Source organism: Delphinus delphis, chromosome 2 (genome assembly GCF_949987515.2).
Source record: "Delphinus delphis chromosome 2, mDelDel1.2, whole genome shotgun sequence".
Classification (NCBI taxonomy): Eukaryota; Metazoa; Chordata; class Mammalia; order Artiodactyla; family Delphinidae; genus Delphinus; species Delphinus delphis.
The window spans coordinates 129,044,451-129,067,766 of NC_082684.1; the positions used below are offsets into that span (position 1 = coordinate 129,044,451).

The 23,316-nt window shown below is 51.4% G+C and overlaps 1 protein-coding gene across 2 annotated transcripts; it reads left to right on the forward strand.

Moving 5' to 3' along the window:
- Positions 1–1,573: 1,573 nt before the first annotated feature.
- On the forward strand, positions 1,574–22,935 carry SCAMP2 (secretory carrier membrane protein 2). Of its 2 annotated transcripts, XM_060005605.1 has the most exons (10): positions 1,574–1,725; positions 12,702–12,770; positions 13,209–13,307; positions 13,876–14,004; positions 15,291–15,408; positions 15,939–16,067; positions 16,758–16,917; positions 18,040–18,141; positions 21,032–21,149; positions 21,406–22,935. In XM_060005605.1, the coding sequence occupies exons 1-10, from the start codon at positions 1,669–1,671 to the stop codon at positions 21,538–21,540; spliced, it is 1,116 nt and encodes a 371-aa protein (XP_059861588.1). In that variant the 5' UTR covers positions 1,574–1,668; the 3' UTR covers positions 21,541–22,935. The 2 variants fall into 2 exon arrangements, with proteins under 2 accessions (XP_059861588.1, XP_059861587.1); XM_060005604.1 differs by lacking the exon at positions 13,876–14,004.
- Positions 22,936–23,316: the final 381 nt, after the last annotated feature.

The following is a 23,316-nucleotide window of genomic DNA, read 5'->3' on the forward strand; positions in this document are numbered from 1 at the left end:
TTATACTGCCCTAAAAGGGGTAGCCATGGTGGTGGTGGTGGGGGGTTATGGGTAAGTAGTTTCTAAGGGGACACAAACATAGATCCCTACCATTCCCCCACTTCAGGACATTTCCTGAAAAAATCTTGAGCTGGACCCTAAGAAAAGTGGATGAGGGAAATAGTAAAATATTTACTAAATGCTTATCATCTGCTTGGTACTATGTTAGTGCCAGAAATACAACAGTGAGCAAAACAGATGCTGCTTCTGCGCTTGTGGAGATTACAATCTGGTGGGAGGGACAGACATAAATAACCACCTTTACAAGCATGTAATTACAACCTGCAATAGGTATTATGAGGGAAAAGCACGGGGTAATAGAAGAGCTTACGTTGTGGGGGAAGAGTGCTCTAATCTATGGTAGAGAGAGACCGCTCCTGAGCAAGGGGCCTGTATGCCTAGATTTGAAAGATAAGTAGGTGTTAACTAGGGGTTGAGGAGGGCATGGGCTAGGAGCATACCAGGAAGAGGGAAAGGCCAGTACAAAGGCCCTGAGGCAGGGAGGAACAAGGGAAGTTTGAGGAACTGAAAAGCCACTAGCAGAGCTAGAATGCACAGCAGTGTGGGATGTGGTGGTGGGGTAGGCACAAGAAGGAATGGGAAGGATTGATAGGTGGGGCACAGATCTTGCAAGTCCTAGAGGCCAAACGAGGAATTTGGGCCTTCATGGAAAATAACTGAAGGATTTTAAACAGAAAGTTCCGTAGTAATTTTGCCCCCTTTGAATGGATCTCTAGTTACAACATGAACAACAACAGACCAATTAGCAGCCCTGTACTTGTCCAGGGTAAGGGATGACAGTGGCTGGATTCAGAGGCCGCAGAAATATACAAAGATATGAATAAATAACATGGGTTTGCAGAGAGTGAATCAGCCATCTCCCCCATGCTTGATGGCTCTACTGCTGAACTCCCTCATTCACTTAATAAATGCTTGATGCCCAGGTTAATCCCAGCTCAGGCCCTAAACCTGTCTGGGCTCAGGGATCCTCATCCCTAAAACGATAAAACTTGACATCCGGGGGCAAGGCCTAAGAGAGGCAGGGCTCAGCTAGTGTGGGGGACAGCTGCACGGTCGGTTCTTCCGAAAAGAACCTCTCTGCTCGGCCCCTACGACCAGAACCGTTTCCTAGCTTGGCGAAGTCCTCTCGAGTCAGGAACTCCATTCCCCGCTCCCGTCGTTGGCTCGAACTTCTGTCCCCTGCCTGAACCAGTGCGTGCTTCCCAAACTTGCCCTCCAAAAAAGCAAAGGGGTTAAGTTTCCAACTCCACTTAGGGAGTTCCCAATACCATGTTGGAACCTATCTGACCGAGAGGCAGTTGGGAACGGCTCCAGCCCCTCCTCAGTCTCCCAAATCCCTCGGGGGCTCCCCAACCCCTGAAGCACAGGCACAGCGAAAAAGCCGATGGAATCGGAACGCCCTCCCGCAGCTCCACAGTGGGCTGAGCAGGAGGGCGGAGCGGACTTCTGTGATGTCACATGACCACGCCCCTCTGAGAGGACGCTGCGCCTGCGCTAGAACGGCTGCCTCGCTCCCGGAAGTGGAGGGTCTACACGCAGAGCGCCGCTGGGTCTGGGTGCCCGGAGGCAGAAGCACTCTCGGAGCTTCCCCGTCGGTCCCCGACCGCCATGTCGTCTTTCGACACCAACCCCTTCGCGGACCCAGTGGACGTAAACCCCTTCCAGGTAGAGCCCTCATCTTACAGCGCTGTCTAGTGCCGAAGGCCGCCGCCCGGGCCTCTTCGCCACAGCCGGGAGACGTGGCGTAGGAGGGACGGGCCGTCTGCCCAATGGGAGAGCGGGCTTTGAGGGATGGCCTATCGTAGCGTCTGGGGGGCGGGACTAGCAGCAGGTGGACTAGCGGAGGGGGCGGGGTGCTGTACTCTGGGAAGAGGTGGGACTGTCTAGCTCCCGGGACGTAGCCCCTCTAACTGGACACTGCTGGGGAAGGGGACTGGCGCAGACACGATCAGGGAGACCCCCAGCTTCAGGGAGAGAAGCGACTTCACCTGAGGGGGATGTGTGGCTACCATGTCCCGCAGTCTTGGAGAGACACCAGCCTTGAGTCACTTTAGGAGAGGGGGTGACAGCAACATAATGAGGAGGTGGAACCCTCTAGTGGGATGGAGAAATGTGAGAAAATCCCAAGAGCACGACCCCCCGCAACATACACACAGCCAACTAGTCTATAAGGTATAGGAGAGCCCCTGAGATTTGTCAGGAAAGGAAGGCTGGTAACCCAAGCTGAAATACGGCCTTGATAACAGTTTTACACCTTGGCCATGGATCTAGTTTGGACTGGGTTTTGGCTAGATGTGAGAGCCCAGGTTAGGGAGGGAGGAGAGGATCTTGAAGTGCAATGAATGTTGGTCTGATGGCCCTCTGTATGGTGGCAGGGTAGTTGAGATGCACTGACCTATGAGCTGGCCTCACCTTTTGAACAATAGACCGAGGAAGAAAGAGACTTCCTATTTAAAGCCAAAACTCTTCCGCCTTTGAGCTAAGAGCACAAGGCTATTCTTTTCCATGATGAAGGATTGGGACTCCTGTTAGCTCCACAGTTCCTATGCCTCTTGTTTCATGTCTGCTCAAAACCAGTTCTCGGGAAGCTTGCTTGTGCTGACTGGTGATTTATGAGCCCTGAGCTTTCTGCTTTGTCAGGATGTCACCAGGCACATGAACTCATCCTGCTTGTACTTTATTTTGGTCACTGGCAACTGTAAGTTTCCTGCAGGTGTAGGGGAAGTTCTTGGAGGGGTCCTTCCTGCAACTCACAGCATGAGCTTTCCCACCTTGAATCCCTTCAGGAGTTAGAACAAACAAAGGAGACTAGAATGAATGTCTGAGAGTAAAAACTTTATGTCTCTTTCTTGGTCTCAAGGTGACTTAGCCACTGGGAGCCCTCAAGGCAAATTTTGATAGCTTTGTAACCTCAGGGAATTCCTAACATTCCTCATGTAGCTTAATGCTTCTTTACAGAACTATTTGGAGGACTTTATCTCTTATGTAATGCAGTCATCTCTATTTCAGTAAAGAAAGAACATTTGCATTTTTTTTTCTTCTGCCAGTGTCTTCAGGTAACTGTTTTGCTTTAGTTATAAAACTGCTGTATGTTACTGGAGTTTGAGTTTTAGTAAGGATCTAGTAGCCTTTTGGTATGTGTGCTGTGTAATGATGTGCCTTTTTCTTTCTTCCTTTTTTTTTTTTTTGTCCTCTCAGAATCAGAAATAAAATGTCTGCTGCCATCTGACAGAGGCAGTCAGCTGTCCAAAGATGCAGAGAGCTTGTCTTCAGTGCTAGCAGTGAGACAAATAGTTGGCCTAAATTCTGCCCTGTATAAATAGCAGCTTGAAAGTCTTAAACCGTATCTCCAACCCCAGAAATGATTGTGCAAACTGTGGTAGAAGTAACTTCTGCATTCAAGCAAGACAGTCTGTCCATCAGGCAGCCCCAGGATATGGCAGGACAGGAAGCAGCTGTGGTCCTGTAAAGAGCAACATCTGGAGGGGAAGCCTGTGTGGGAAGAAGAGAGCTGGCTGGCTGCGATTCTGCTCCTCCTGCCCTGGGCTGGGTTTTCCCTCTTGGCGCACAGCTGTGTGGGGAGAAGGAGATTAGGGTGTGAGGCCCCAGATCTCCTTCTCCTGGAAAGCTGCCCTCCCTCTCCTTGTGATGGTAGTGTCTGCTTCCCTGACGGCCAGAGGAGGGTGTAGCCCTTGGGTGACTGGGTGTGAACCCAGCTTCATTTACCTAGGGTGTTGGCACAGAGCTCAGGAGAGAGCAGGTGGAGAGGAGATAGGCTCAGAAACTGTCACACCTAGCCGGCCCTCAGAGCAGAGCCTTTTTGTTTTCCTCCATGGTGGTTTACAAAAATGTACTTAGTGTTCGGAGTCCATGGTTGACTTTTAGAGCTGGGGCATCCTCAGAAATCTCTTCTAACCCTTTAGTTTAGAGATGAGGAAACCAAGAACCCAGGGAGGATGGGACATACCAGAGTCACCAGCTAATTTGAAGCAGGAAGGGACTCAGATCCAGGTCTCATTCTCAGGACAGTGCTGTTTTAAAAGTTTTAAACTGCCTTGGTGTTACTTAGTCCAACAAATTAATATTAGGTAAGCTTTTTTGTTGTTGTTCAGTGGGTGGGGCTGGAATAATATGGATTGTATTGTGCTTTTTTAAGATGGTACTTTAATGCAGCATGTGTTCTGAGTAATACCAGTCCTGAAAGGTGCTCAGGGTTCTGTGGTCCAGTACGTTTAGGAATCATTTTTCTTGAAACTTGACCAGGCTTTTTAGTTTGTTAAAGGCTCCAAGAAATCCTACAATAAAGATATTTGCTCAACTTTGTTTGACCCAGCCTTTCTCAGAGTTATTCCGCCACGGAATCCTTTTTCTGCTAACTCTTGTAATATCCCCTGAAGCTCCTGGTGCGCCTTTAAGCTGACTTCCTTATAAATGTTCTTTAGGTATACCCTACTCTCATCCCCACCCCAAACTGTGGGCATGGGTTTTTATGATCCCCTCCTTGTGTATAGTTACAGTGGGATTATTAGAAAACTTCCTGCACAGTAACACTGTGAGTGGAAAATTGTCACAAGAGTGCAGAAGAGGTTTTACCAAACTCCTAGGAGGAAGCAGGAAACTGCAAGCCAAGTGTGGCTGATTTCCCAACCTCCACTGGCACTGCCTAATCCCTCTGTGAATTATGGCACATCTGCTTTGTACCATCTGGGTATGCAGGTCCTTCTTTCCAGCATGTCTGTTGCCAAAATTTTCTCAGAAAGTCTTGGGTGATGAAGAGGTTGAGGGCTACAGGTAGGCATTGTACTCCCCGTTTTCTTTTTCAGCAGTCCACTAACAAGCAGCTCACCCAGGCAAATGCCTGGGCTGCTTTCCTACTTGGCGTATCTGCCAGGTTACCCCAGGCAGTCGGCATTGATCTCAAGGAGGGGGAGTGGACTAGCTGGTGGTGCTGAACAGAGAAAGCCTTTCAGCGTTCATGAGTTGCCAAATCACACCATATCACTTTCACACGTTGCCTCCTTGCAGTTAAAAGATAATCTCAGTGGTGTGGCTGCTTCCAAGGATTTAAAACGTTTCTCTCCTGTGGGAGGAGAAAGTGGTGGCAGAAACGTGATTTGGGTGTGAACAGAGTTACATGAAGTTCCCTGCACAGACACTGAGGGCTTTGTCACTTCCCAGAGAGGGTGGGCTCCAGCTTGACTGTACCTTTGGGAATTCTCAAAACCACCAGTTGGACCTGGTAGAACTTTCCTGTGGAACAGGAGCATTGTCTCGAGAAATTTGAAAATGGCAAGGTTCATATAGTTTAACTGTCCCCAGACAGCTGCCCAGATGGGGGTGGGGGGGTGAGGGCGGTGTCCCTGACTTTATGGTTGGCGCCTGGAGCCAGGCTGGGTGTTCGAAAGCACTTGGCCAGAGACACAGCTGAACTTTGACCCTACACTATTAAGTTTTCTTTGGAGCCACTTGGTGTAGGATGATGCTGGGTTCAGAGAAATGGTAATATTTAACCAGGACAGACAAGGGGTACCTGCTGCGTCTTCAAGAAAAGAGTGCCATGCACATTAATTAGCAAGGTGTGACCCGTCCAGCAGTGCTCCTTTGAGATGCTGACATGTTTTTGCACATCACTGAGCCACTGCTGCTCCAAGATCCTGTGCAGGTGACCAAGATAAATGGGCACATGGTCTGTCAGAGCTTGTAATCTGGCAGGAGAGCTAAGAAATGCTCGCTGTTCATGACAGCATGCCGTGGTGCGTAAAGGGCAGTCAAAACTTGCCAAAAGGATCTGTGAGGGATCTGAGGAGGAACGAGGCAGAGTCCCGTGGTAGGAAGGGCTTGAGCTGAGAGCAGAAAGCCTGGCATATGGCAAGAGAGGGTATCTCAGGTGAAGGAGCGCCAAGAACTTAAAGTCGCTTCCACGCACTGTCACCCCCGCAGTCCCAGGCGCCTCCTCACTCTTGGATCCTGTGGTCTCTCTGGGAGCCATGGGCCCACGATATGCCTGCTGCTTGTGATGCGCAAGCTCATTTGGCCAGTCTCTCTTGAAATTCTCTCTGTCCTTGGCCTCTTTACACTGGTAACTCTCACCTCCTTCCGCCTGTTTTCTCTTCCTGTCTTATACCTTTAAGGGTGTCCTGGAGTTCTGTCCTTGACTTTGTTCTCGCTGTATACCTTTCCAAGTAAGTCTTTCCACTTTTATGGCTTCAGAATAGCATCTGCATACCAGCGGTCCCAGATCTAGAACTCTAGCCCTCACCATTCTCCTGAGCTTCAAACCAGTACTTCCAACTCTCACCTGGACATTTTTACCCATTCCACCCAGATGCATTTTTAAAAATTAATTTATTAATTTATTTATTTTATTTATTTTTTGTCTGTGTTGGGTCTTTGTTTTTGCGTGTTGGCTTTCTCTAGTTGCGGTGAGCAGGGACTACTCTTCATTGCAGTGCGTGGGCTTCTCGTTGCGGCGGCTTCTAGGTGCGCGGGCTTCAGTATTTGTGGCACGTGGGCTCAGTAGTTGTGGCGCATGGGCTTAGTTGCTCCGCAGCATGTGGGATCTTCCTGGACCAGGGCTCAAACCCGTGTCCCCTGCATTGGCAGGTGGATTCTTAACCACTGCGCCACCAGGGAAATCCCGAGATACATTTTATACGTCTCTCCAGTGTGACACAGTACCTTCTCAGATCCTCTCCCCACTCCCACACACCTGCTCCTGAAAATCCTGTTCCTCTTCTCCCATGACCGCCTTGTTCAGTGGCCCCCTCCCCTCCCCTCCCCTCCCCCTCCCCTCCCCTCCCCATCTTGTCTTGTCCTGCAGTAACTCCATACCTCGACCATCCCGGGGAGTGGCCGAGCCTGTGCCACCTACCTGAGAAGGGTCTCTGGAGCCCATACCCTCTTCTCCATCTCCAGAGTCATCCCTTAGTTCAGGCCTTATTATCACCCACGTGGATTCTTGTGTCCCAGCCAGTCTTCCCACCATCCTCCTTCCCTACACATCACACTCTCCTCACTGCTGGCAGAGGTGATCACTGCTCACAATCTCTGGTTGTCCACGTTGCCCACAGGGTGAAGTCTGAACTCCTGCAGTATGGCCTGACCTCTTCTGCAGGCTGGGTCCCTGGTGCTCCTCTCTGTATATACGCACTTCGCCCCACTGCCTCCAGAACCTTCTCCCTGAACACACGCAAGCTCTTTTTAAAGATGCTGTGTCTTTGCAAATGCTGTTCTTCTCTTCCTCTTTAGTGCTTGCTAAATTTCTTTCCTCTTTCAAGATCCAGTTCAGATGCCACCTCAGTGAAGCCTTCCCTGAGTCTCCAGACAGCTTCCTCACTCCCTCCTCTGCGAGCCTATTGCACTTGCCTGCACCTTGTTCAGCACTGATAACGTGCTGTCACTTCTTGCCCTGGCTTCTGTTGTGTTCTCTGTGCTATTTGCTTCTTGGGGGCAGGAACCAAGGCTTTTTCTTTGTGCCCTTGCCCTGTGCTGGTGTGGAATGGTTTGTGTAGGGAGTAAACAGACCGAGGTGGAAGGAGATGGCGGGGGCTCCGTTTGATTGAGGACAGGCTGTGCCGAGAGGAGAGCTGGTGCCAGGTCAGGGAGGGCCTCAACGCCAGGCCGGGGATTTAGACTCACTTTTTTGGGTGCTTCTGTACATCACTGCTGTGGCAGGGAGGGAGGCCCCAAGGTGCATGTTGCTTATTTGGTGGGTTCTCAGGCTCTCTTTTTAAAAATAAGTGTGTACGTGGTGTACGTGTGTGTTTAACATAAACATAACATAATCACATTATAGAAAATTGGTAAAACAAAGTAAATCAGCCATATTTCTACCAGTCTTTTACAACCATTGTTATTTTGATGTATTTTCTATATGAGTACTTCTGACAGAATTGTCATTTGATATTCATATAACCAGGCCTTTTCTCTATTGCTGCCCTGTGTTCATAGCTGTGATTTTTAGTGTCTGTTTAGGCCATTGAGGGGATATGCACCAAAATGTACTTGTGCTCGCTGTCACTGGATATTTAAGTCGTTCCCTGCTTTTTTTCCCCTGTTGTAAATACTGGTGCAATGAATACATTTGCAGATACAGATTTTTACATATTTTCCTCATGTTTCCTTTGGATGGCTTCTCAGGCTCTGGCTCAGAGAGTAAGTACCAAGGTTAACTGTGGCTCTTTGTACACCTGGGACCCAGCCAGCCGATCTGGCGATGACTGCCCCTTCTTGTTCTATGACACACAGCCTTGGCGCTAACGCAAATAGGACTTCACAGAGGTTCCAAAGTATTGGTGACTCTCTGCCTCCCAGAGAAAGTGGCCGAGTTTCTTTTAGTCCATGAGGTATTTATTTAATGTATTTATTTGGAGCCTGAAATAAATCTCACATTGGGAGCCTGGGTGGAGTGTAGGGTGGGAAAGCAAGGAAGAGTCACAGTAAACTCGAGCACAGCCAGGACCTGGGAGATGCATGGAAAGGGGTTGCCAAACTAGTGAAAGCAAGTGTGTTCTTCAAGGCCCTTCCCCGGCAGAGTTGCAGCCTAGCTGTGCTGCGTCTTTTTCTCAGTCCCTCACACCCCAGCTCCACGGAGTGTTCCTTTGCCCCGCAGCTGTGGTGGCCTGAGCTTTCTGACTGGGCCTTTGCTCCCCTTCCTCCCCTCCTCTTGGAACTGTGCCTTTCTCCAAGCCCGCCTGGGCCTCCTCTCCCCTCCCCTCCCCTCCTGTTTTTACTCCCGTGCTGTGTGCACGTGTCTCAGCTACCAGATTTTGGTCTCCAGAAGGGCAATAGCCGCGTCCTTTTCCTCTTGGTGTGTCCCTCACACTGTTTGTGACTGCTTGCTGAGTGAAAAGAACTGAGATCAGGAGCATTCTGTTTGTTATAAATTCAGTAAAGGGCATTAACCAGTTTGAGTCCTTTGGGCACTGAGGGAGTGTCAGGTTACTTCTTTGTAGTTGAAACTTAGCTCTCACCATGCTTTTAAATAACTACTTGACCCACTTGTGAGCCAGCTGATGCTGGGTGAGGGGGAAGTAAGGTTGCTGCTGTTGACTTCTTACTTGTGACTTGGAGTAAAATCTGAGGGTCCTCATTCAGGCCAGTCAGTGTGGTCCTTACTTGCAAGATTCTCTGCCTGTGTCCCACCAGGGGTGTTCGCCAGGAAAGACTGCTCTGAAGTCTGGGAATAAAGAGCTGAGCAGAAGCAGTCGTCCCAGTCACTCACGGTGCCCTTGTCAGCATCCCTCGACCCCTCAACCCCACGTTGACTGAACACCTTCCGTTGGTCAGCCCCCAAGCCAGGCTTTGGGGACGCACTGCCCACTCAGGTTTACCACTCGTGTCTTTGGAGACAGACAGACTTGGATTCAAAATTGGGCTCAGAGACTTCCCTGGTGGCGCAGTAGTTAAGAATCCGCCTGCCAGTGCAGGGGACACGGGTTCGAGCCCTGGTCTGGGAAGATCCCGCATGCCGCGGAGCAACTAAGCCTGTGTGCCACAACTACTGAGCCTGCGCTCTAGAGCCCTTGAGTCACAACTACTGAATCGTGCACCCTAGAGCCCGTGCTCCACAACAAGGGAAGCCACTGCAATGAGAAGCCTGTGCACCACAACAAAGAGTAGCCCCCGCTTGCCACAACTAGAGAAAGCCCCAACGCAACCATAACTAACTAACTAACTAACAAAAACAAAATCTGGCTCAGCCACTACAGTCCCTGAGGTCTTGGATGAGCTACTTCCCCTCTCTGAGCTGGGAACTTCCCCTCACAACAGGATGGTTGTGAGGTTGAATGAGGAGGTGCGTTGTAGCTTTTCTCAGCCAGTGCTGCTCAGCTGGGCTGTGGAACACAGAAGCTGAGTGGAGCTAGTGTTTTCTCCATTCTCCCAAGGATGGAACATAACCAGGACTGTTCTAGATGTGCAGGAGAGAAGTCAAGTCACTGCAGACAGTGGATGCCTTGGGGCAGTGGGGCTTAATTCTGTCGAGGAACCAGGTTGAAAAAGAACCTGGTAGAACCTTCTTTTCTGGTGGCTTGACACAGTGGCCAGTTCTGGGATGACTAGAATTCCACAGTAGCATCGCTGTGCGATGAGCCTGGCACATGGTAGACACTCAGTAAATGTCTGCTCCCTTGGCTGTCCCTCTTCTTCCCTCCCTCTCTCACCAGGCCTCAGCCTCTCTTGAAGCCATATACATCTTTCAGAAAGAGCCTAGGTCTCCTCAGGTGGAAAGTACCCATGTCTCCCAGAGTGTTCCAGGCTCCTTTTCCCAGGCAAGGTGCTTCTGGGCCCCAGGGCTGCTACTGTGATGCAAGTGGCCCTCCCCTTCTGTGTGCCCTAGCATTTGGGCAGTAGCTCCTGGAGAAAGCAGAGGAGGGCCTGCAGCATCTAGCACTTATTCTCAGACATTACCTGAGCTTCTGCTTGCATCAGGCTCTCTTCACCAAGCACTGGGGTGCCAGAAATATGAACTAGATCCAGAAACACCTGGTTACAGAGTTTATAGCCTGCTAGAGGAGACAGGATTTGTTTGTGGTGAGCCTGGGTCCAGGGCCGATTTTTTTAAGATTTTAGAGAAAGGAGGAGGGGTCACTATGGATAGGGTAGTCAGTCCCCCTGCCTCCCAGAATCCTCTTCTGGCTGACCTTGGTAAGGGAAATGACGTCTCTTCATGGCTCTGGAGGCTGCCTATTAAACATGCGTACCACAGCCAGGCGTGTACGCTGGCTCCTGAAACTGCTGCCAGAGCTGCCCTGCTGTCCTTGTCCTGTAGTGACAGACTCAAGTTCCTTGGACAGTGGATCTGATTTCAGTGACTTCAGCTCACTTTCTCTGCTGTGGCTTGATGTCTGTAGAGTCTGAAAGGGGAACAGATACTGAGCCCCAGATCTTTCATGCAGGAAGGCAGCTCAGTAATTCTGGGATAAATCTGCTAGATGTTCAGCCAACAACCTCAAGGCCAGTTCGCCAACTTCAGGTGGCCTCTCAGGCCTCACCTTGTCACTTTGTCCAAGTTGCAGGAGCCACCAGGCAGGGATGGTGTCCAGCAGAAAGGACACAGCCACACTGCCTCTTTGCAGAGGAGACTGGGTGAGGTGCAGAGGACAAGGACCATCCAGAGATGGGAAGTGAGTTGGTGCTGGGCTAGGCCCTGGGGCCCTGCAGACACAGGCTCACCTTCTAGGAGCTGACGGCCTTGGTAGGAAGTTAGTGTGTGTGAAAAAGGTATGTTCGGTGCTGACCCGTGGCTCTATAAATGTTCAGAATAGCGAGCCAGCTCCCATTTTGAGACCTAGGACAAGTACTGCACTGTGGCGAATATCCGTTTCCACATCTAAAAATTGAGGGGTGGTTTTCTGAGGGTCTGTCTGTTGTTAACGTTGTGTTTAAGAATCCAATCTATGGAGGCTTCCTGCTGGAGGGGAAGCTGGGCATGAAGGACAGGAGCATCCGGACCAGTAGTGAGGGACTAGGGGTGAGGTGTACAGACAGGGGAGCCTAGGTGAGGCCTTATAACGGGGACCTTGGCAGAGTCTGGTGCCAGCTGTTTCCCTCAGAGGCATCTCTGTCCAGCTGGACCTGAGCCCCATGCTATTTTGTATGGGGAAGGGGAGGGAGTGTACAGGAGCTCTGTTGGGTGAGGGGCAGGATGAAGACAGCCCAGCCTCAGGCCAGCACGGAAGCTGCTCTGGTGGAGAGGGTGGCGGAGATCCCTGCGTGAGGCCCTCAGCAGGAAGGATTGGCCTCGGCAGAGATCAGATGGGAAAGGGAAGATTGAAAACTCGGGAAAAGGCTGTGTTCTGAGGACATTTTTGCATTTTCTGAAAAGAATCTGGAAAAAAAAAAAACCCAAAACAATTTCTTGGCTTTTCATCTGCGTCCTTCATATCTGTATTCCTAGCAAGTGTGCATGATTTAATAAAATTAGCACTGGCAGCCAGCAGCATGTTTTTGTTCCAGAATCTTAAACTGTCCTTTAAAAAATAAGAGGAATAAATGTTTTCTGTAAAATAATAAATAAAACAGTACAGAGAGGTTAGAAAGTGAAAAGTACATATCCATCCACACCACCTCATTTACCTGCCTCCCCCACCTGCTTCCCCTCCAAAAAAAAAAAACAAACCCTCCCTGGAGGTAAATACTATAAACCATTTTAAATTTCTTTGTTTTCTTTGTTTTTTTTTTTTTTTTTGGCTGTGCTGTGTGGCTTGTGGGATCTTAGTTCCCCGATCTTAGTTCACTGGCTTGAACCCGGGCCCCGGCAGTGAAAGCGCCAAGTCCCAACCACTGGAGTGCCAGGGAATTCCCTAACCGTTTTGAATTTCTAAAGGGCACTAATAGGAACTTGTGTGGTGTCTATTCCCATGCCTCAGAGTGTAGACCTTGCTCTGGGTCTCTTCCGGGAAGTCATCTGGGCTGAACCGCTCCTTTTCCAGAAAGGGAAAAGCGATTGCAGCTGTGGTGTGGCAGAGGCTGGGCACAGGAGCCTTCGGGAGAGGCTTTCCAGGGCACTAGGAAGGGCCATCAGCAGCCTTACTTCAGCCAGGTGTCCCTGGGAGGGGCCAAGAGATGGTGATCTCCCTCTGCCTCACCAAGGTTCTCCCTTTTCCCTAGCGTCTAATGGCTCTTTTTCACCTTCTCAGGATCCCTCTGTGACCCAGCTGACCAGTGCGCCACAAGGAGGCCTGGCTGAATTCAACCCCTTCTCCGAGGTTGGTGAGCATGCCCTCTTTCTGAGTCCCTGGGTCCTCTGGGTGGTGCTGGTGTCTCTGGGGTAAGGAGACTTGGCAGAGACAGAGACAGAATAGCTGCAATCCTCAAAGGGACAGTCCTAATGTGAACTCAGGGGGGTGGGGTAAGGATGAGGAACTCATCCATTCTCCCCCTGGGGTCCGTGATCTGGGCCCCTCCCAGAACAGGGCCAGGAGATGCTGGGGAGCTCTGGATCCAGCAAGGGTCTGGGTTAGGCATCACATTGTCCAGAGCCTGAGGCTCGTTGGCCAAGAAGCTGCAGAAGGAGGCCCAGGGAAGGCCCAGAGGGAGTGCCCCTCACAGGCAGGGGCATATCACTCACCCTGCTGTGGGTTTGTCCCCACATGGCCAACTAGTGGAGGCCCACTCACCTCCGTCCTCTGATCTGCCCCGTGCAGACAAATGCGGCAACAACGGTTCCTGTCACACAGCACCCCGGGCCCTCGCAGCCGGCAGTTCTCCAGCCCTCAGTGGAGCCAACACAGCCAACACCCCAGGTACTGTTGACAGGATCCCTGTGACCGCTCCTTTCCAGAAAGGGACACACCCAGACCAGTAGCTGAGCCCTGAGATTGAGGGGTGGGCAGAGGGCTTTCATCCCTGGCTTCCCTTTCAGGGCCCTTTGGATCATCTCTTGGAAGTTGGTCACTTGCAGATGGAGAGTCTGCTCTGCCAACCTATATCGTCTCCCAATATCCTCTCCCCCACCCTACTTCCACCACCCAAAATAAGCTCTACTCACCAGGCCAGGGTCCTTGGTGTCAGAGAGAGCATTTGATCCTGTTGTGCCATTCCACATCCTCCTTGGGCCTTCGGTTTGTTCTCTCTTACACAGGGCCCAGAATCTCTCTTCTCTCCCTCCCTTCCTCTCTCTCTCTCCTCCTTCTTTTTTTTCTTTTAACCTCATTTATTCCCACCCACCTTCCTGTTTTCCTTTGTCCCTTCACCAAATACTGTGAATCTTTCTGCTTTGTGCCCGACACTCCCCTCCATGCCTCACTGCCCTACCCCACGCTCCTCACTGCCCCCGGTGAGTATGGCCCACAGTGGAGTTGTATGTTGCAGCTCCTGCTTAGACAGGCCAGCAAGTTCCTGCCTACCAGATTCCTGGCAGTGAGCGAGCTCTCAGAGAGGCAGATGCTACTAGGAGGAGATAGTATTCTCAGAGACAGCTACATGCGAAACCTTCCGAAGGTAGGCAAAGTATAGATGAGCAAGAGTGAGGGCAAGGCCCCTGGAGCCTGCCCAAGCTGGGCTGTGGACTCTAGCGGGCCCCAGGCTGCCCCTACCGTCTGACTGGACTTGCTCTGAACGTTCTGCCCTGCCTGGGCCCTTGAGCCCCACCCGTGGCCCTAGAACCCTGTGGAGGTGAGGCAAGGCTTAGGGGCAGGGGTGACTTTGCTGTTCGGCTGGGTGGTGGGCCGTAGGGACCTGGTCCTACTCAGCTGAAGTTGCAGACTTGGGAGAGGAGACTAAGCCCCTCCACGTGGTCTCGGGTGGTCAATTCTTCCGCCCCCACTGCTTGAAGTTTACCTCCTGAAGGTAGCCTTAGCTCTTTGGAGAACGCCTTTTGGAGAGAGAGCGCACGCGCGTAGCTACGTATGTACAGGTATGCCTGCCTTGTCATCCTGTGAGATGACCTGTTTGATACCTGCTCCCTAAAGAGGACTGTAGACTTCAGGAGGAACCAGGTCCCAACAGGGGGAGCAGGGCCCTGGGCTGGAACACCAGACCCAAGCCCAGCCGTATTCAGCCTCACGTGTAGTATCCTAGCTGCCTCACTCAGAGGCCCAGCTCTGCCTGGAGAGGGAGAAAGCTTGGACTCTTCATGCCATGAAAGCCAGGCGAGGCAGGGCCACACCTAAAGGGCTGTCCTGGGTTATACTGGGTAACAGTTCAGGTGGACCTCTGGGCAACTCCTGGGGGTGGGGCAGGGGGTGGTGCTTAAACATAGATCCCCAAGGCTCTGGGTACCCAAGGCTGCGCTCGAGTATCTCCCTTCCCCTCGCACTGCTGGCAGGATTGCACTGTTTCCCCTTCACACACACACACACACACACACACACACACACACACAAACACACACACCCACACTTCAAGTGAGGTTGGGTCTCTGGGTTTCTGGCTGTAGGTTAGTTTCTTGTGAGGTCTTTTTCCCTTTGCCATTGCTCCAGAAATCACTTTAACTGAACTTTGCCTGGACTCCAATATGGGAAATAACCCTAACCCTAACTCAAGCTCAGGGATGAAGGGGAGAGAAAAGCCCTGGTAATGGCTAAGGGGCCAGAGGTGGTATAGAGGTGGTAGGGGGCAGGTCACCTTGGCCTCTCTACGGTGGTCTCAGGTACCCAAGACACCCTGGGGCTAGGACTCTGGGCTCTCCCTGCATGGGGGCAAGGCCCCTCTGACTTCTGCTCATGCTGACACTGTCTCACTGTCTCTTGTGTCTGGCCACCCGCCACCTCCTCTGTTCCCTCCAGGCTGTGGCCTCTGCAGCCCAGGCAAGCCTGCTCCGGCAGCAGGAAGAACTGGACAGGAAAGCAGCTGAGCTGGAACGCAAGGAGCGGGAGCTGCAGAGCACTGTAACCAACTTACACAGTAAGGGAGGCCACCGTGCTTGGCTTAGGGAGTTCCCCAAGCCCTCTTGTTCTGGGGCAGCCTCGGAGCTTTGCTGAACTCCTGTTCATCTTAGAGTGGCATTGGCCTTGGGGAATACCAAGTAAGGTGGAGGTTAGGAGACTTGCCATGTAGTCCTAATGGATATAGATTATTTCTACACTCCTTCCCAGCTCTAGAATTCTTAGATAGAGTGGGGGCACTGGTCCCAGGATTCCTTACTCATGATGAGGACCCTTTGCGCTTATGATCTGGTTGTTAATGAAAATAATCACTTAGGCTGTTGAGCTCTGTGTTTCCCAGTACATTTGGGGTCCATTATCTTGGAGTGAGCTCATGGGTATTTGTGTCCCATCACCCTTTTCCCATCCCACTCCGTATCCATAGACCCCGAGCCCCGCCTGCTGGCGCCGCTCTGGGAGCCCTGGTTTGACCCATGAATGAGGCCAGTGTGTGCATTCCGCCAAGCTGCTGCTGAGGCTGGGCTCACGTCCTCACCTCTTTCCACACAGTGAGAGAGAACAACTGGCCGCCCCTGCCCGTGTGGTGCCCTGTCAAGCCCTGCTTCTATCAGGATTTCTCCACAGAGATCCCTGCCGACTACCAGCGGATATGCAAGATGCTCTACTATCTCTGGATGTGTGAGTCCCGCTCCTGCCCCTTTGAGCTCCAGGGTGAAATGGGCTGTGACTCAAGAGCCCTATCTCTGCTCTGGCGGCTCCTCCCTGGCGGGCTCCAGCTTTTCTCAGTGCTGGGCTGGGGGGTGCCTTCTGCCCACATAATTGGCCTTCTACAGTCTGCTGCCTGTCCTAGGAACCTCCCCTCAAGGGCCAGTCCAGACCATGGATCGGGTAGAGTGGGACTAGCTGGAGGCTTCTGAGTTCCTGCAGAGCTCACTACACTAAAGGACCCTCCTTAGGTGAAGGCCTCCCCTCCCCACAGTCCCCTCAGCTCCTAGGAGTGAGGATAAAAGACTTCCTGTAGCTGCATTGTGGGCTGTGCAGGACCAGGGGAAAGAGTTGCTGAGAGAAAGACTTCATTCCCCAAGGGTCAGCCCTTGGGTCTGCATCTGCCCCTCCACTGCCATTCCTCATATACCTATGCTGTCCCATCGTCTCTTAGGAACTTGGTTTGGTCCCTGGTTTTAAGGTCGCAGAAAACCAGGATTTGGGAACTAACCCCGCCGGTGTACAGACTGAGGTCCTCTAGTATTTCTGCAGCTGCCCTCATAGCCTGGACTTCTTTTCCTCTGCAGGGGTGGTTTGCCTTGTTGGGGAAGCCTTCAGTCACCTTGGTACAAGCCTCTCTACCTCTCCCCTCTCCTTTCCCAGTGCATTCAGTGACCCTGTTTTTGAACCTGCTTGCCTGCCTGGCCTGGTTCTTAGTCGACACCTCCAAGGGAGTAGACTTTGGCCTCTCGATCTTGTGGTTTGTGATCTTCACCCCCTGTGCCTTCCTTTGTTGGTACCGACCCGTCTACAAGGCTTTTAGGTGAGTGGGGCTGGGGCAAGGGGTGAAGCTGGCATCCCCGGTCGCAGGCCAAGGGCCATAAGCCCTGGGGCCCCATCCCAGTCTTAAAGCAGAATGGATTGGTGGGCAAATTCACTTTCCCATTTCCACCCATAGTGAGAGCAGACAGGAAAGCTGTTTTCCTCAGTTGTACCTGAGGTCTGCTCTGGGCCCTGTCCTTGGACTAGACACAGGAGACCTAGAGAGGAAATCAGGAGCCTTACTTGCCTTCCCCCTGCTCCCAGTTTGTCTGGTTCTGTGGGATTTTAGTCACTGGGAAGAGGGTGTGCTTCTCTGATAGAAGTGGGACTTCTCTGATAGTCAGACAGAGTCTGACAGATTCGGATAAGCTCTCAATGGCTTACCCCTCCATGCTCATTTCTGCTCCTCCCCCACCTCCCCAATAACTCATGAGCATCGCTGAGTGCCAGTATTTGACCGGTTGACCTAGAGTCGATTCTGTGGACATGAATGAATCCACCTCACAACCCCCTAGGGCTTTAGAATTGTGCCTCAGAGTTGATGCTTTCAGGACAGAGAGCCCAGCAGGCCCCTGGAAGAGGGGGCGGGGCAAGTGGCTGAACCCTCCCATGCACTCAGCAGGGTTGCACTCACTGAATATGCACTCTGTATTCTTGCCCTCCAGGACACCGAGATGGAAGTACTCAAAACACCAGTTTTGTCTGATATTCCCTACTCCCCAAATACCTTTTCTTCTGCCCAGGACTACAGTTCTATTATAAAAGATTTATCATCTTTATAACAGGCTTAGATTTTCTTCCCTGTTATAATGCAAATAAGTACTCCAGGAAATGGACTGTTAGGCTGTTTACATTGTCCTTGGGGTGAGCAACTTTATTAGTTCTTTGAGGAAGCAGTCAAGCACTGACCCCTTAAATTGGAAGGCAGTGGAAGGCAAGCCCTTTTTGATTATGGTGGTGAGTGCCTGTGTCCTTAGGGACAGTGTGGCTGGCCCGCTGGAGCTCTTTCTACTAGCATCCTACCTCCTGGCTCCTAGCGAGGAAGGTGTCATAGCAAGTGAGGAAGGCTGAGGAATGAGCCCCAAACCCTCTTGTGACTTCTCGTTTCCCCCTCTCTCCACAGGTCTGACAACTCTTTCAGCTTCTTCGTGTTCTTCTTTGTATTCTTTTGTCAAATAGGGATCTACATCATCCAGTTGATCGGCATCCCTAGCTTGGGGGACAGGTGAGAGCTGGGGTAGCACAGAGGGAGTTGTGCCCTGTTTCTCTGCTCCTAGAAAGCCCCCACAGATGACCCATCTTCCACCGTGGCAGGGAGAGGGGACGGTGGGTCAGCTGGGGTCTGCCTTTGTGCCCCCGTCCACTTCTTCACTGGTAACCTACACTCACTGTCTTGCCTTGCTCACCACTTTCTGGGGCATTGTGAGTGGACTTGGCCTGAATCCTTAGGCTACCAGGGCTGTGTCCTGCCCGGGATGGCCTCCTCCTCCTTTTCTCCTGCCATGCCCTCCTAGAGGCTGGTGCTACTCTCATAGGCCCCAGACAAGCCCTGAGGTTTGGGCAGCTGCTGATGGGTGTCCTGGCCTTTGCAAACTGTGAGCTGTGACTTTTTGCAGAGGCCCTGTCATCTCAGGAGATGGAGCCCTTGCCCCTTGTGAATCGGCTCCTTCTGGCTGCTCTCCTTGAGCACAGCTGGCTTGAGTGTCCTGGCTACTGCAGTCTTCAGCTCAGAATTAGTCTCAAAAAGAAAAGCCAATGGCTGATGTTTTCCTTTCTGCTCCAGTGCACAGGGAACATTACAGAAAGGTCAGGCTGGCACTTGGCTGAAAGCCTGAGCCTGGAAGGGCTGTACTATTTTGGTCCCCTCCCTCCAGTGGAGCTGGCAAGTCCAGAGTGGTGGGGAGGGGTGACTCAGCTCGCACTCGGAGCAAGTGCACGCTGCCCTCCCCCCATCCCTCTTCCTTCTCACCTTGCTGTTTCTAATCTGGCCCCTTTTCTCTTTGACTGGTGACCCAGTTTCATTACTCATTACCCTAAGTGAGGTCCTGGTAAAAGGCTGTGATTAATAACTGCTGTTTATACCCCGGACTGGGAGCCAGAAGGCTTGAGTTCTGGTCCTGGCTCAGCCACTCACTGCCCTGCCTGGATGAGCTCTGCAGCCTCCAGCCTCCCAGTGCCTTTCTCATCTCACCTCAGAACCGCCCCCCCCCCCCACCGATTGGGTGGATATAATCCCCCCTCCCTTTTTTGTTATTGATTGTAAAATACACATGACATAAAATTTATCATTTTATTTACCACTTAAACCATTTTAAAATGTACAATTCAGTGGCATTTAGTACATTCACAGTGTTGTGCAAACATCACCACTGTCTAGTTCCAAAACATTTGCTTCACCCCATAAGGAAACTCCATGCCCATTAAGCAATCACTCCTCATTCCCTCGTTCCCTTGTTCCCTGAGCCCCTGGCAACCACTGAGCTGCTTTCTGTCTCTCTGGATTTGCCTATTCTGAACATCTCATATAAATGGAATCATACAACATGTGGCTTTTTGTGCCTGGCTTCTTTCACTTAGCATAATGTTTTCAAGGTTCATGTTATTACTTCATTCCATTTTATGGCTAAATAATATTATATTGTTTTTGGAGATACTGAATTTTGTTTATCCACTCATCGCTTGATAAACATTTGGGTTTCCACCTTTTTGCTGTTGTGAATAGTGCTGCTGTGAACATTTGTGTACAGGTTTTTGAGTACCTGTTTTCAGTTCTTTTGGGTATGTATCCTGGGGTGAAATTGCTGGGTCATATGGTAATTCTGTGTGTAATTTATTGAGGAACTGCCAAACTGCTTCCCACAGAGGCTGAACCATTTCACGTTCCCAATAGCAATGTATGAGAGTTCCGGTCCCTCCATATCCTCACCAGCATTTGTTATTTTCCTCTTTTTTTTCCTTTTTTCTATTATAGCCAGTCGAGAAGTGTGGTAATTCATTGTGGTTTTGATTGCTGTTTCCTGAATGATTGTGATGTTGGCCATCTTTTATATGCTTGTTTGGCCATTTGTATATTTTCTTTGGAGAAATGTCTATTCATATCGTTTGCTAATTTAGTAATTGGGTTGTCTATTGTTGAGTTCTTTATATATTCAGCATTGTAGCTGCTTATCAGATATAAATTTTTTTCCTTTCCGTGTGTTGTTTTTCACTCTTGATAGTATCCTTTGATGTACAAAGGTTTTAAATTTTGATGAAATCCAATAGTTTTAGTTATTATTAGGTTTGAGTTAATTTTTGTATGTGGTCAAAGTAGGGTCCCCCGTCATTGTTTTGCATGTGGATATCCACTTGTCCCTGCACCATTTGTTGAAGAGGCCATTCTTTCCCCATTCAGTGGTCTTGGCATACTTGTCAAAAATCAGTTGACGATTGGGATTCCCCTGGCGGTCCAGTGGTTGGGACTCCACACTTCCGGGGAACTAAGATCCCACATGCCACGTGGCCAAAAAAAAAAAAAAAATCAGTTGACGATAATATATAGGTTTGTTTCTGGGCTCTCAATTCTATTCCGTTGATCTATACATCTGTCCTGATGCCAGTACCGTACTGTTTTGATAGCTATAGCTTTGTAGTAAGTTTTAAAATCAGAAAATGTGAGGACATCCCCTTTATAGATGAGGACACTGGGGCTCAGGAAGGAGACATGACTGGCTGGAGGCAGAGGGGCTGTCCCTGGGCCGCAGTGGCAGGAGCTGAGGTGAGAGGATGAATGTAGTGGGTTGGCCAGTGTTCCTCCTTCTCAGAGAGGGGCCCTCAGGAGTGAGTAGCCAGGCTTTCCATGTCCCCCCTAACCCCCAGAGCAGCAGGAAAAGGCTGTACCCAGGGCTATTCCTGACTGTGAAGACAGCAGCCACATCCTCCCTTCCAGACCTCACATGGCCCAAAGATTCCCAGTGGGCAGTGTGGGGCCTGATGGCCTTCACAGAGGCATGGCCTCTGCAGGGAGATGCCTGGGCGGTGTTCAGCACACAGTGGCCATTTGGAGAAGAGCCCCTCACGGGGAGCTCTGGGGCCCAATCCCACTACACTCCCTACGGCCTCTTCCTCCCTTGCAGTGGTTGGATCGCAGCCCTGTCTATACTGAAGCAAGACTTGGCTGTGTCGATCATCATGATGGTGGTGGCTGGCTTCTTCACCCTCTGTGCCGTGCTCTCACTCTTCCTCCTAAAGCGGGTGAGTGGTGGGTGCTGGGCCAGCTGCAAGCCCAAGGAAGCAGGCACCTCTCTCCTGCCTTCTCCATGGGGGTGTTCACCACTACAGCAGTTGGGCCTCCTGGGTCCTCAAAGGTCCAGCAGCTTCCTCCAAGGTTCTGGGTGGGAGGTCAGGCAGGCTGGGGTTTGTGGTGGCTCCCTTGGGAATATAACCTGGATGACTTGGTTCCTGGTGGCCCACAGGGCGGGGCTTCTCTCACCACAGCCTCTTTCCGCAGGTGCACTCCCTGTACCGCCGGACGGGGGCCAGCTTCCAGCAGGCCCAAGAGGAGTTTTCCCAGGGCATCTTCAGTAACAGGACCTTCCGCAGCGCCGCCTCATCTGCTGCCCGAGGAGCCTTCCAGGGGAATTAGTCCTCCTGACTCTCTTCCTCTGCCCTGGCCTTTTCTCTCACCTGCCTTCTGAGCTGCACTTTCCGTGGGTGCCTTAAGCAGTGGCTATGCCCAGCACAGACCTGGGGAGGGTCTTGCCCGTGGCTCTTCCTCCTTCCTCAGCAACCAGCTCTCCCTTCCACCCGAGGAAAGTGGCGGGAGGGACAGGGACTGTTTTTTACACAAGAGGAAAAAAAACAGCTGTCTTTCCTTCTCTGGTGGTGGTTTGGTAGGATTCTTTTGTCTCTCTGGAAGCAGCGGGACTGAAGTTCTCTTCTCCCTACACACATAACACACACATGTACTCACACACATACAGACACACATGTAAACACTTGGGGTCACTGGCAGCCCTGGGCCCACCCCAGCTGGAGTTTTATTTCTGCTGGAGTCCTGAGATTCCACTCTTTCCCCAACAGGCCTGGCCTGAATCTGATGTCACAGACCCAGCCTGTGGCTCCCACAGTCCTGCCCTTCTTTCCTGCCCAGGCTGGGGTAGCTTCCTAAGGGCTCCCCTTTAGATGAGCTGCAGTCTGAACTCTGTTCCTCAGATCACTGGAGTGGTCTCCGGGCTTCCAGAGCCTCTAACCTGGTTGCCCCAGCCTCTTTTCCTGCCTCATGTTTCTCACAAACAGTTTCATAGCCCTTTAGGCCCCCTGCACCCTCCCAGTGTGCCCTCTGGGGCCCTTCCCTCTTTAGACTTACTGAACGTGCAATGGGGTTGGTAGGGATTTGCGGATGGAGAGGGATAGAGGACGCCGACCCAAAGTTGTCTTGGCCAGCCTTTGGCTGTCTTCTAGGAAGGTGGGTTTGACTGTTTGCTTGTGATTTATTTGGTCCTGTCTGTTTTGATTTCTTCTCTTCCGGAGAGATAGCTGCCCTTTCCCTTGGCCTCAGATTCTGCCCCCCCCACCCCTGCCCCCCACCATCAGCAATATCTAGCTTGTATGACTTAGAGGGAGGGCAGGGGGAATCAGTTCAGAACTGCATCCTACAGGCCACCTTTCTGAGGGTTCCAGACTAATCCTCTAGGGTTCTCCCATACTCCCAAGTAGAGTCTAGGTCACCTTCCACTAGTCCTGGGGATTCCCAAGGAGGTGTGTCACTGTGATGGGTGCTTAGGAGTTCATGGTTAAAACCTGTACCCTGTCCTCCAGAGGCGGTAGGAGTCGGTGGGTGGATTGAGGGGACTTCTCAAAAAGCTGGCCAACCTGCTACCCAGAGACAGCCCTCAAGCTGCCAGCTTACACAGCCCCAGAGCCACTGAATGATAATGGCAGTGACCAAGGTTTTGTAAACTCCTTTCTGGTATTTTTTTCTCCATGTATAAATGTATATGTTATGTCTCAATTTTGTCCTTAAATAAAAACAAGACATTTTCAGACAATACTGGTCCTCTTGTCTGCTGGACTTGGGAGGATGGGAGTGGCCCATAGGGTAGGGGGCTGAGGCACGCCAGCCATAGGCGAGAGGAGACAGTGAAGACTCTGCGTCTGGCTGCTCTACTCCCTGGCTGGCCCCGTACTGAGATTGCTTGTTGTCTTCCATGGTACTTTCTCGTCCCAGTACTTCCACTTTCAGAGCTGCTGGTCTTGGGGGCTGGGGACCTCTTTGAACCCCCCTTCCCCGTCTTACACACCTGCTTACACAGGTGTCTTACACAGCCGGGCTTCTCTCTTATCGCCCCTTCACATGGGCGATCTCTAGGATGCTGTCTGAGCCTGGATGGGATTCCCTAGATGACCTCGTCTGCCGGCC

Excerpts from the sequence above, each read along its gene's own strand:
- SCAMP2 (XM_060005605.1), top strand. The coding sequence starts at position 1,669 with ATGTCGTCTTTCGACACCAACCCCTTCGCGGACCCAGTGGACGTAAAC. Across the intron at positions 14,005-15,290 it reads ACATGCGAAACCTTCCGAAG|GCTGTGGCCTCTGCAGCCCA; the intron begins GTAGGCAAAGTA and ends TGTTCCCTCCAG. Across the intron at positions 21,150-21,405 it reads CACTCTTCCTCCTAAAGCGG|GTGCACTCCCTGTACCGCCG; the intron begins GTGAGTGGTGGG and ends CTCTTTCCGCAG.